General features: G+C 34.1%; 1 protein-coding gene across 1 annotated transcript in view; it reads left to right on the forward strand.

The window, feature by feature from the left end:
* Nucleotides 1-13,290, forward strand: part of LOC117117404 (neurogenic locus notch homolog protein 1-like) — a 24,495-nt gene extending 11,205 nt beyond the window's left edge. The window contains exons 5-19 of the mRNA XM_033261713.1: nucleotides 141-167; nucleotides 760-777; nucleotides 1,006-1,332; nucleotides 2,370-2,615; nucleotides 2,971-3,105; nucleotides 4,496-4,639; nucleotides 5,093-5,221; nucleotides 6,691-6,807; nucleotides 7,787-8,131; nucleotides 9,395-9,640; nucleotides 9,908-10,042; nucleotides 10,173-10,325; nucleotides 11,081-11,212; nucleotides 12,553-12,666; nucleotides 13,099-13,290. Coding sequence (XP_033117604.1) covers nucleotides 141-167; nucleotides 760-777; nucleotides 1,006-1,332; nucleotides 2,370-2,615; nucleotides 2,971-3,105; nucleotides 4,496-4,639; nucleotides 5,093-5,221; nucleotides 6,691-6,807; nucleotides 7,787-8,131; nucleotides 9,395-9,640; nucleotides 9,908-10,042; nucleotides 10,173-10,325; nucleotides 11,081-11,212; nucleotides 12,553-12,666; nucleotides 13,099-13,235 — 2,405 coding nt within the window. The 3' untranslated portion in view covers nucleotides 13,236-13,290. The remainder of the gene's footprint in view (nucleotides 1-140; nucleotides 168-759; nucleotides 778-1,005; nucleotides 1,333-2,369; nucleotides 2,616-2,970; nucleotides 3,106-4,495; nucleotides 4,640-5,092; nucleotides 5,222-6,690; nucleotides 6,808-7,786; nucleotides 8,132-9,394; nucleotides 9,641-9,907; nucleotides 10,043-10,172; nucleotides 10,326-11,080; nucleotides 11,213-12,552; nucleotides 12,667-13,098) is intronic.
* Nucleotides 13,291-13,682: the final 392 nt, after the last annotated feature.

A 13,682-nucleotide genomic window follows, 5' to 3' on the forward strand; every position in this document is an offset into this window, starting at 1 on the left:
ATATATATATATATCATTCGAGATCCAGCAAGCTGAAAATAATGCACAAAATAATATACCTATGTATGCCAACATTTTATTTACAACTCTTTGTCATTTGCACATTTTAATATTAAATATTTTTATTTCTTCTTATATAGTGACTACAGTAGCATTAACTACAACTGGTAAGAATTTTACATTGATATAATACCGTGTGTTTTGATAGTTGTAATAAATAATAATTAATAATAATAACAATAATAACAGCAATAATAATAATATAATAATAATAACAATAATAATAATAAGATGAGAGAGAGAGAGAGATGGTCGGCGACCAGGTTAATCTAATATTACCTTTAGCTTTCAAGTCTTAATATACAAGGGAAAGTTACAAGACGGAAGGCGGTTCCCCCTACGTTATTTAAACATATATCATTCATAATACATGAGTGCCCTTTTCCTTTCTGGACCCTTCCTGCAAATATCTGGACCCACACTGCAGTACTCACAGGTTCGCAAAAGGACGCCGAAGGCTGATTCCCGTGAATAGTAGTATAATAATAATAATAATAATAATAATATTAATAATAATGATAATATTATCAATAATAATAATAATAATAATAATAATAATATCAATAACAACAACAACAACAATAATAATAATAATAATAATAATAATAATAATAATAATAATAATAATAATAATAATAATATTTCTTTTGATTATTGTCTGTTTTTTTTACATTAAAATGTAATATTTCTTCCCCGCAGCTCCAGATGTTCTCCTAGGTAAGTTGAAATAAGTTATTCATATTCATGTAGGTAACCTCAGACTTGTACACTTCAAACTGGATGTTCGTGACTCTCCCAACGATATATAAGATATATAGGATACATTAATCGATGGTTCCTATGTACATGGGACGATCAATTTTAATTATGTATTTAATATGTATACTAAAGCTATTGCGATGTCTATACTTTAATACGCTATATTTATGTGCCTCTCTTCTACAGATCCTCCCATCGACATGACATTGTTTGTTAAGGGATCAATAGTGGGCCTCTACTACGCGCCACAGTCTAAGGATCCACCAATTACAATGTACTTATCTTACGTTTCTGAGCCCGACGTGGAACTTACTATGGATGATACAGATTTTAGTGGAACATTGTTCGAAGGCGGTATAGGAAGAAGTGAAGTTAACAGTATATACACTCGATTTAGGATAGATATCCCTTCAAGTGCTCCACAAGTCCAACAAAGGGGACCTTGGCGCGGTCGGGTAGAGGTGGAAAATCGAAGGGAAATCGACATAACTTCATTTTATCAGAGTATGTCAGGTAAGCATAGTCGGATGTCATTATAGTTTCATAGCTGCATCTAACTGTCATAGGTCTGTCTACTGACTGTCAATAGCCTAGAATTTATAAAGAAATGTAGTAAAATGATTAAAATTATTCTGCAACATCAGCAGCAACAGCGACGCAGCAATAACAACAACCACAACGACAAAATTGAAACAGCAACATCAATAATAGCAGTAGCATCATCGACAGCTGCAGCAGCGACTATATCAGCTGCGACGGCAATAGCAACAGCAGCCAAGCACAATAGCAAAAGCAGAATCCAATATAGATAATTTGCCGATAGCTGTCTGACGTCTATCAGGGTATTATTTAAACATTTGTCTTCAATCTTTCTAATAAAAAGCCTATGTAATGCCAATCAATCCGTACGTAGTCGCATCGGTCTGTCTCTTATACACATCTCGTAGAGTGCTTTGAATCATCTGCATGCACTGTGTATAGGTCTATTTTAACCTCATGATGGTTGGAATACATCGTGATAGGTGAAGCAACCTCGACCATGACAACGTGGTTGACAGATTTCATGCAAAATTTCCAAAATATAGAATTTCACTTTCAAGAATGAGGATTTGAAAATTAATTAGATGGTTACATTGCATACTCTTTGTTTCTTGCTTTATTCAAAATGTTTTGGTTTTTGGGAAGCTGATGTCAACATTAGAAAGCATAGCCTACATGAAGTCATATTATAGCAACTCGATGCCTATCAAATAAGTAATAAAAATTCGCCATAATTCATCCAATATCCGCGGCTTCCAGGGGGCTTCGCCCCCTGCACCCCCACCGGGGGCCAAGTGCGGCCCTTCCCCCTGTAGATGCTCGATTCGCTCGCATACTCGACCTTATGAAATGCCCCCCCGCATTTAGCCCCTCCGTCGGGCAGGTCCTGGCGCCACCCCTGAACAGCAGCCAAGCGCAATATCAAAAGCAGAATCCAATGGATAATTTTCCGATCTGATGTCTATCAGGGTATTATTTAAACATTTGTCTTCAATCTTTCTAATAAAAAGCCTATGTAATGCCAATCAATCCGTACGTAGTCGCATCGGTTGGTGGATATGTTCAACTTCGGACGGATGCAAATGAAAACCAAGAACTTCGATGGAGTCACAATGGAGAAGAGATTCCACAAGCCAACGGTCTTGAAGTATTCACAATATTACGAGCCACTGTCGAAGATGACGGCATCTATGAATGTTACATAAATGGAAGACGCCCTGAAAATGAACACGCCTTTTTCAAGCTGTCTGTCAGAGGTGAGTGAGTCTACAGTATTGTGCATATCACAAGGGAACTAACCTTTCCTCTCCTCTATTATTAGCTAAAGTAAAGTAATAATAAATTGAGGGCGCACTCAATCTTGGAAACTTAATACATTGGCATAAGAGCATGATATGCACATTTGTATTATTAATATTATTCATTTATTATATAATATTACAATTGTAGTTCTAAACTAGATAGAAATTATAATTGAAGTCAGTCACCTTTCTTTTTTAGTTAGCCTAGGCTTAGACTAACTAGTCTAGACCTAGATATGTTAATACTTATTCATGTTATTGTGTACTACAATATTATTATCATTTATAAATAATTTTACAATAAAAACAGAATGCCCAACAGGAAAATGTGGTATGCCAAATTGCCGGATGGACTGTCCAAAGTGTATGAACGGGGCAGTGTGCGATCCTTATTCTTGTTCATGCATATGCCCAGCTGGCTACATTGGTGATCTATGTGAGACAGGTGCGTATATTTTTTTTAATCAGTCATCACCTCTGTCCTATACAATTGATCTTTCCGAAATCAACGTTTACGTTGTTCAAGGTACCACACCTTAATAATAATATGTGTTTGCGTATGTTTTAACACTGTCGTTTTGTGCACCTTAGCAACATTCTAAAGGGCGGGGCTTAGTAGAAAAGAACATTGGGAATTGGGTTCAGCATTAGCTACTAAGTGCAAGGTCGGTGATCATGTGGTTATGGCACCAGGCTAGTTATGTGACGGTTATGGGCTCGTTTCAACGGAATCCATGATCGTCGCAAGTAATTAGGAGCGTACCGTACGTAGTATTCAGTACGATAACATGTCAGGTGTAAATTTATCATATTTATGATGATAAAAGACTTTCACTTTTAATAAACATTAAAAAAAATTTTTTTTTATATTACAATTATTATTTCTAAAGATTAAAATAGTTTTATTTATGACTATACGTACAATAATTACTTTACACATTGAAATATTTAAACAATAATTAAAAGTATTTGGATATTTCATCACGTGGTATTATTCCATTCACACGCCGAAAATCGTCTTGCGTGAGTGTCATTCCGATGGTACGAGGAACCGCAACCTGCCTCTCCATGGAGGCGAAACAGCGGCGACAAGGGTTGTAGCAAAAGTACGAATTGTATGAGTGCGTATAATGTAGCGCTAGTCTAGCACATTCCAAAGGCTGAGGATATCGTTCGTTCGTTCTTAGACCCCATGGTCTAGGACATTTATTTTTATTTTAGGACTCCGGCCCCTTTACAGAAAGTAAAATTTAGAGAACGGAAGAAAGTAAATCACGTCTTTTTATATAAGCTAAATACAGATATTTTGATAAATTCTATAAAACATTACAATCATTTGATGACATTAAACGATCACTCATTAAATTTAATGGCGCAAAACAACATCAAAACGACATCGGAAAAGTAATTACGTGGTACTAATACAGAATAGGCCTATAGTTGGGCTACGAAATGTTGTTGCCTATCAATCACAGAGTATAAGAACCTGTTTCGTAAGTCCTTATTTTAAATCTTTGGAAAACACAAACCCTTACAATTTGGACTTTAAATAATTACACAATGAATATTGGGATTTTTGTAGTAAAATTTCTCTAAATCAGCAAAAAAATTATTTTGTTTGATATGTTAATAACGTATGAATTATTCAATTTTTTCCGTTTGATTCCAATTTTTGACAGACAACGCATCTTTAAGAAAATAAAAATTCATAAAAGCAAAAACGATTGAATAAGAATGATGACTATCTATATGCGACATAGCTTATTATTATTATTATTATTATTATTATTATTATTATTATTATATTCACTATATACTATTTTAAAATGCTTCAGCACACTCTACAAGTGATTTTGGACAGAGAGGCACCATGGCGTGCAGTAATGGTGTGGACAAGTGCAAAGGTAGCCGATTCTGTCGACCTCAACCATTTGGGTGTACTTGTGCAGGAGGTTTTTCTGGAATAGACTGTGGGACAAGTAAGTTTTTATGCACACTCAACTAATTTAATTAATTTTTTAATCACCGATTTTAAAATTTTTCATATAGGAACTGAATTATTAGTGCGGCTATTTTTATTTTCTAGTTTTGATTATTTACTGATAGATAATAATTTATTTCAGTAGTTAAAGTATGCCAATGTAATGTTGAATATTATTGGTCAAGTTTAAGCTCTCCACAGACAGAATCATGTAACAAAATTATTGCATTTACTACTGCTACCACCACCACTACCACTACAAACACCATTACCACCAACACTACCACCACCACCATCACTGCCACTACCACTACTACTACTACCACCAACACAACTTGCAATTTTATGTTCGATATTTCTCACTGTGTTGAATTGCATTGTTGTTAAAAAAACAACTATAGGTCTACAGCTAGTAGTAAAGCATTAATATTACCACAATGTTTTTTTAAAGGGTGTTCTGCAGGAACATATGGCCCCGATTGCAAGTTAGTCTGTTCGTGTCCGGATGATGAGTGCAATTACCATAGTGGTTGCAGTTCCAGTAGTTGCAGTGATGGGATGACCGGCGATACTTGTACAGGTAATATGACAAATAGCAATACAAACAATAATAACAGGAATAATATTAATAATTCCTATTAATAATAATAACGATGACAGATTTTTTTTGTGTAATTCTGAGAGAGAACACTTTTGTAACTTGTTTTGAACTCAATGCCGTACCATTATTGGTTATAGCAACACCAAGGCAATCCAACATGAACATGTCTATTATATTTTTTAATAACTCTTTTAACTCTTAATCACTTTTATTATGATTCTATTTATATATATGTATGTTTTTTAATTACTTTTCTTTTAACTTTTGTACTTTATGAAACTGCACCACTTTGAAAAACAGTACACAAGTACTGAAAGTGCATGCAGTAGAAAGACAGAATAAATAAATAAATAAATAAACATAATTTCCTCGATTCTATATATATATATATATATATATATATATATTTACCTATATAATCATTTATACCGCGCTATATCCAACGGATCAGTATTGCTGAGTTCAATAGTTCTACAACCATAAATTGTATTTTCCTGTTTTGTGGTCAGTGGCGGACCATAAAGTAAATTGCAGTGTATGCTAGGCCGTGACATATCTTCTCCTTTCCCAAATACTTGCCCCTTCCTCCCTGTCTCTGCCGCCCAAAATCATTCTGTAGTAGATGAAATACACCACAAATTACATTATTTTGCAAGTTAGCGCCCCCTTACCTAATAATTGAGCCCCTCACTTTACCTTCCCCTATTCAACTCCCCTTCCATTTCAAGACTCGTCTATTCCAGTGTTTCATTGGCTACTCAAACGCCACCACGCGGTTGGCACAATAGCAAAATTTAAGTTATTATAATTTGTTTAAACTTTCTCAGTATTAACATTATGCTAACTTATGTTTTATAAAGTATGCATATTATATATATTTTAATGTTTATATCACTAAAGTTTATTAAACACCGAATGCAATTTCTTATTGTTTTAACATCCTATTTATAGTGTGACAACTAGGGTATGAATAGAATATTGATATGTATTCTTTACTTAAAGTTACAGAATTTAAATTGAAAACCAGCCATGCGGAAATTCTAAGCAGCTGAGCGTAATGATGCGATAGGCACAATTGTGACTTATCCTATATACAAAATAGGCCAAAAATTGAAAAACTTTGCTATTCCAATGAAATGTAGCAATCTACTCGAAAAATCAATTTTTTTAAATAAAAGATTGTGGCTAAGAAATGCTAAATAAAACTCAGAAACTGTACAATAATTTATTTATTTTTTAGTTTTAGCTAGGGTATGCACTGCATACCTAGCTTTTCTACTTCTTGTGGTTCTTTACTGTATGATGCTTGGTTCAATATATCATACCATTGACGGTCTGTGTATTGTTGTTCTCCATATCACAGCATTTGTAGTTTTTCATACCATACCGTTTTATATTTTTTAAACTCAAACAATATATAATTCATCATACCATACATTTTCTTACAGAGTATTTACCATCTACGCAGTGCCCAAGTGGCTACTACGGTGACCAATGTCAATATGAATGCAATTGTGACTCATCTTTCACATGTGATAAATGGTCTGGAGTGTGCGTTGTACCAGGTAAAACTATGTCATAGAAAACTTCTAAGATTACGCAGTCTCTGGTTATGCTAAAAACTCACAATTAAGTGATTGCTCATTTAAAAAGGTCAAATCAATTATCAACTTACAATAAAACAAGTTCGAACAATTCAATTTTTGATGATTTTTAGTTGGTGTGGCCAAAGAGTGTATAGAATTGAAGTTTTATACTCTTTGGTGGTGTGACATGAAGTCTGATCAGTGTACAGTATCCGATCAGTAAAAGTACAGATACAGGATATTTTTATATATGCTCATTTCTAACTAATTCACAGAATCCTTCTTAAACCATGATTAAGACTAGAAGTTATAGTGTGTTCCACTCGCATTATACAGATCGAAGAGACTCCCATACTTAATCTGGCCGAAGATAGACGGTGGCACTTATTTTAAAATCTAAATTTTTTAGGCCATTTTCAAAGCAAATTTCTGGTGTTTCAACCAGTATTATTGATCATGTTCTTTACAGCAGAAACACCTCAAAGAAATCACGCAAAATTTTGTCATAAGTATTATTTCACGTGCCACCGATTGCCGATTTTGCCATTTGACAGCCAAATTCTTACTAAAATACGCATCTTGTTGTTCGATCTTATTACATATACAGTATATTTTGATGTCTTTTTAATGCAGATTATTGGCAGTTACGACACCAGCGAAGACCTCGTGGGCACAAGAACTCTCGCTGGGGGGAACCCTGGAAAATTCAATTAATTTGTTGGGTAACACTGTTTTAAAAAACTTTTTACAGTCTGAATTTCCGGCAACTACAGGTGTTCTTAAAATTTGCACCGAACACAGGGCTGTGGTGAATTTTGACCTCTGTTGGGAACTTGGGACTTCTCGTGAGGACATCGGGCCCTTTGTCTAGAACCTTAGTGCACTCGTCAGAGAATCTGGTGCCGCCAATGGCCATTGGCCTTCAATAATGTTATGTATTTCTCGTATATATTATTAGATGATATCATTGACGTGGTGATCGTACTTGACCCACCATACACCGATATGTCAAGTGACCCTCAAGTGAAGTTGAGATTCTACTCTCTTGGCGACACACAAACTGAAGACATGGAAATTAGTTACTTGTCGGATGACTCTGTGCAGTTGCAATACAATGATCCTGGCGAAGGACCATTCGCCAGCGATTCCACTTTTACGTACACCACAGATGGAGACTCAGTTGGCATGGAAATTACAATTGGAGCTTCCAGTTCTGCTGCGCAAAGAGTTGGTCCATTCTTGGGTACAGCTACCTACAATGGATTTACGACAACTTCAACAGCATGGTTTCAGCCTAATGATGGTGAGTAGAAAGTCACATTTATGTCTTTAATTTTTAACTATACAAAAAAATAAACAAAAAAAAAAAAAAAAAAAGGATTAAAAAAAAAAAAAAAAAAAAAAAAAAAAAAAAGGATTGGAATATATCTTGGTATAGCCTAATATTCCAACCACCAACCACCATTACTTAGGAAAAATTGCACTACTTCCTCCTTTCCAACCACTCAACCACCATCTACTTAAGAAAAATTAAACTAAAACGAAAGTTTCATTCAGATCAGTTGATTAGTTTTTGATCTGGGAGGTTTTGCTTTGAATGGTCTATAATCCACACCAAAATGTAAGCACTTCATTTTTCGAACTCCTTTTATTGTATCAGTTGTACACCTGCCAATTCCTTACATATTCTAGTCTAATACACTGGCACGTTTTACTCTTATCTGACAAAAAAAATACATGCCAGGACGATGTTAAAATGGAAATATTTTGCAAATAGAAATATGAGGATGAGGAAAAAAGTGAAGTTAGTAGGCCTCTACATATAGAACACTGTTTACACACACACACACACACACACACCACACACACCCACACACACGGGTTATGAGTGTCTATTTCACCCTCGCTATAGTTCGAGTCTACTAACGTCGAGTCATTTACCCTGTATTTTTATTACTTGAATTTCTTTAGAAATAGCCATTGTTTTTATTCTAATTTTATTTTTCATCTTCAGTATTACTGTTTTCCTATATTTTTTTGCACAGAGTTTTTCTGACCGGCACTTTGGTCACTTTACGTATGTGAATCCTTTTCAAATATTGTAAAGCAAATACCATATCAACGATGTGCATATCCAATTATGACATCATTTTACATATTTCGATTATTATTAGCAGTCAAAGTTTAAGTTTCCCTGACAGTGACGTCGAGTTGCTTTTCATGTGTTTTAACTTCATAATTTTTTGTATGATTTCATTTTTGTTTTTCTTGTGTTATTTTATTCTAGACTTTTTAAATAAGTTTTAACTTTTTAAATTTCAACATCACATTTTATTTAAGCAATGAGGAAAAGTCATGTGTTCTGTTTTACAAACAGACATAGTAAGTCTAGTTATTATTGTTGTTGTCTTTGACGTTGTTCTCGTCGTTTTCGCTGTCGTTATTGACATCGATATCATTATCATAATTATCATAATCAGCCTTATCATTATTACCAAAAATTTTCATAACAAAGTATTAATAAATAATAATAATATAAATAATATATTTTGATGTTTAAATCTAGCTGAAATTAGTCCTGTTCATGATATTGTGCGGGTTTCCTTTGGTGGATTCACCCGATTGGCAACTAATGTCGAAGAAGCCAGTGATTTACGCTGGAAATTCAATGGAGAGGCCCTGGGTTGGGCAAATGGATTACCAGTTTTAACCATTACAAAAGCTTATGTTGAAGAGTCTGGTATATACGAATGTTACAGGGATGGAGACTATGACGATAAGACGCATGCATTCTTCCGAGTAGTTGTGAGAGGTAAATTTATCATGTTTATTTAGTTTATCGTATCATGTTGGACATCAATATTGTATGTATATTAGCCCGTGATAGCGCAGTAATGTTAAAGATGATAACAGAAATAATGAGGACGTCAACTATACAGATAATGATGATGATGATTATGAGGACTATGATGATGATAAAAAGACGATGACCCCATATATTTTACGCATAGTGCCTGTATATTTTAGAGCTGTTGTAAAATGTAATAATGGGCTCAACAATATGACATTTTATCTTAAGGCTGCCCAAGTGGTTTGTGCGGTCGTCCAGCATGTGTTGATACTTGTCCTATTTGCTACAACGGCGGCGTTTGTTCGGCTGACACTTGTACGTGCGTGTGTCCTCCTGGATTCATGGGAGACCAATGTGAAACAGGTTTGACTCATCGTTCATGCCTTATTTTCATTTTGGTTAGTTCAAATAGGCCCTATATTCTCAATCAATCAGAGTGAAATTGTATATCCTGATCGTTAATTATTAGAAAAAGTTATTTCTGATGTTGCAGTTTGCCCTGAACAAGATAACGCCTTCGGACTTACGTGTAGTAAAACATGCAGTAGTGAACCGACTGGCAACTGTAGCGGAATTAGATTTTGTTACCCGGACCCATTGGGTTGTGTTTGCGCATCTGGCTGGATGGGTCCTTACTGTGAACAAAGTAAGATATATTGGTATTATTTTTTAACACTTAGACATAGTGTTGGTTCTTTTTTATATCTATGTGGTGTAAATGGTTTATTGATTTTAATATGAATAAGCATCGTTGCCGTATTAGCAGTCGTAAAAGGAGGACCTATCATAATGTACATGCAATCTGGCATAGGGACCATGATTTGTAAAAATACTATTAATTGAAGGAAGGTGGAATGTAATATTATTAATTTGTAATGACATGTTTTGACAATATTGTATATTTATGAGACAACTTCTATATAGGCAAGTACCTTGTGTCAGGTAACGTTTTAAATATCAAATATTATTGTAGAAATACTGTTAATTGAAAGAAAGTGGAATGTAATATTATTAATTTGTAATGACATGTTTTGACAGTAGGCCTATTGTATATTTATAAGAAATGTACAACTTCTATATAGGCAAGTACCTTGTTTCAGGTAACGTTTCAAATTTCATAGGTTGAATTTATAATTTGCCTAAGTCTCTTTTTGCTGCTTTTTCCTTTTGTGTTTTTTTTTATTGTTGTAATCTGTTTATTTGTCTTTGTTGTTTGTGTGACTGTACTACTGTGATGCTTCGGGTTCCTGAATAATGACTGATTTTATGCCTACCATTGTTTTCCTGAATTTTTGAGGCTTGGCTTGCGCTTCATAACCGCAAGAGAAAGGCGCAATATAAATACCCAATACCAGTACCAGTACCAGATAGTACAATTGTAGTTTTATTGCTTATTTTAAGTGTGCGACCCTGGTCAGTACGGACCAGACTGTGATCTCCTGTGCCATTGCGATGATGACGATTGTAACTATGTTTATGGATGCGAGGTTGGATCTCAATGCACGGACGGATTCATTGGCGACACTTGCAAAGGTTCGATCTCTTTTACAGTAGTAACTTTTTAACAAATATTGTCAACTAACATTCACTATTACATAGCATCATACTTGTTTCCTTTCCAACAAATCGTACACATTCTTCGTGACGTACTCATATACTGCTGTTTAATATTCAGTTAATAGTAATGCATAATTTTAACTTCACAGTAATTTTCACTTTTACATTACTTTAATACTGATATTTGACGTGGTTGTTTGTATAGTAATTTTCAGTAGACGACTGAACTTTCACTTTTGTTTTACCTTCGTTTAAATGTAATTAACAGGCCTACATAATGACTACTACTTATAAAGGCTTTTATACTATTTCAAGTATGTAATAATTAATTATCATTGCATTAAAGTTCTTGTAACGCCAGCACCCCGTTTTACTCAATTCTGAGGTTTAGTGCAGTATACGAACAGATACAGAAGATTTTTACTGTAGACAATAAATTTAAATGAACATATATCCTAACTACAGTAGTACCCTATTAAGGGACACCTCTCGGGACCAAAAAAAGTGTCCCCGTGAATAGGGGACCCCTATTCAAAAGGCACTAACCAAAAACGTGAAATTGTCCACTTAATAGGGGTTTTGGGCATGTCTTTATACACATATGACATAGATTCTTTATAATTTTATTTTACTTGACATAAGAATGTGTTCGTTGAATAATAACTAATTTATAACAAAATTTGCAATGGAGAAATAATTCATTTGTGATATATGATATCAACAGATATGTAATTAAAACTGTAAAAGTTTTATGTTCCAGACATTGTTTCTTGATTCTAGTGCAATGTTAATGACCCAATATTCTTCTTTTTCAAATATTGAGGTTTCTATTGGTTGCACAAGATAGAACAGCATGAATAGAGTAACAACTTAAATATCAGGGTGCAGGCTGTACGGTACATGTACGGTAAAGATTAGAATCCAAAATTAAAATACACAAAACAAGAAATTCCCATAGTTTACACAAAGAAACACGTGCACTAAGTATATACTAATAGCCATTCTAAAGATTGAGAGGCAAAATGGGGTTTAATGTTAAATTTATTGCTGAAAAGGTCTCAAAATATACATTTGAAAGACTTGTTGCTTATTTTGAGACTATTGACTATTGTATTGATTTGACCACACTCAGAAAGTGTCACCGTCCCCTTAATAGGGGTGTCCCCTTAATAGGGGTTGGCCGCAGTGTTAAAAGATATATTTCGCCTCGTTTCACGGAAAGTGTCCATCTGATAGGGGTGTCCCCTGAATAGGGATGTCCCACTGGATGGAGCGGTTCTACTGTATTTAAAATTTGATTGTGCTTGGTATATCAGATCCTGGTCCTGATGCTGTATGTACAGTTGGTGATTTTGGAGAAAGCTGTGAATTCCAATGTCAATGTGATTTCAGACAATCTTGCAACAGGACAACTGGAGAATGTATTGACTGTAAGTTTACCGCCATATCTGCATTGAACAATAATTTTTATCTCACCTCGTTGCATCTTAGTATATTCATAGGTATATACTGCATTTTTGACTATTCTAAACACAACAATAAGGAAATACCGTACATGTTGCCAGGGGATCGTTACCTGTTGGTTATGTAAGCTTAAGTTCAATAATAATGAACCAGTCGAAATAAATTTAAAGCTCAACAAATAGTACGATTTAACTGTTTTTCTCACAATCTGTTGTTTGGTATTGTGATGCTATTGGGAGCTACCGTAATGATTTATTGGAAACAACTTTCTGAATAAAATTTAACAATAAATGAATACCTGATACTGGTCTGAAATTATAACGTTAAACTGAGCCAGTGAGTGGATGTGAACTAACGGCTTCCAACCTGAAAACTCTTAAGTTCTTATCTTTTATTAGATCCCGCTAATATTACAACATGTGACCGTGGTTTCTATGGTGAATTCTGTACACTGCAATGCCCATGCTCATTGAGTAAACAGTGTGATAAAGAAACAGGCGAATGTCTTGAAGGTAAGTTTGTCTTTAGGAAATAAACTATACGACAATTTATTCGCTAACTTTCATTTATATATTAAATTACATATTATATTATTATTGTTTCATATTGCTTATTCAATGTGAGATTTATATTTTTAAAATAATAATACTGAAATTATTATATTTTTTAATTAATTATTTTTTTGTGGATGTAGACTTAATTGTTTTCATGGGTTTTTTTTTTATGTGTCAGTGATGATTTCAAAATATATTTAATTTTAAACGAACTAATGTATTTTCTGTTTGAGAATGTGAGTGTAAATTATTATATAGTTGTAAAATATAACTTTTAAGTGTTTGATTTTTAAAATATAATACGCCAATTCGTAGTTAGAACTGCGCATGCTCGTATCCATGATCAATCGACATAAACCTATGGTGTGTGCAATGTGTGTATGTTTGTTTATGTTTTACAAAGTTTGTTCCATTTGCTGATGTTGTTT

Source organism: Anneissia japonica, unplaced genomic scaffold (genome assembly GCF_011630105.1).
Source record: "Anneissia japonica isolate Jap-2015-1 unplaced genomic scaffold, ASM1163010v1 scaffold1509_len713820_cov188, whole genome shotgun sequence".
Classification (NCBI taxonomy): domain Eukaryota; kingdom Metazoa; phylum Echinodermata; class Crinoidea; order Comatulida; family Comatulidae; genus Anneissia; species Anneissia japonica.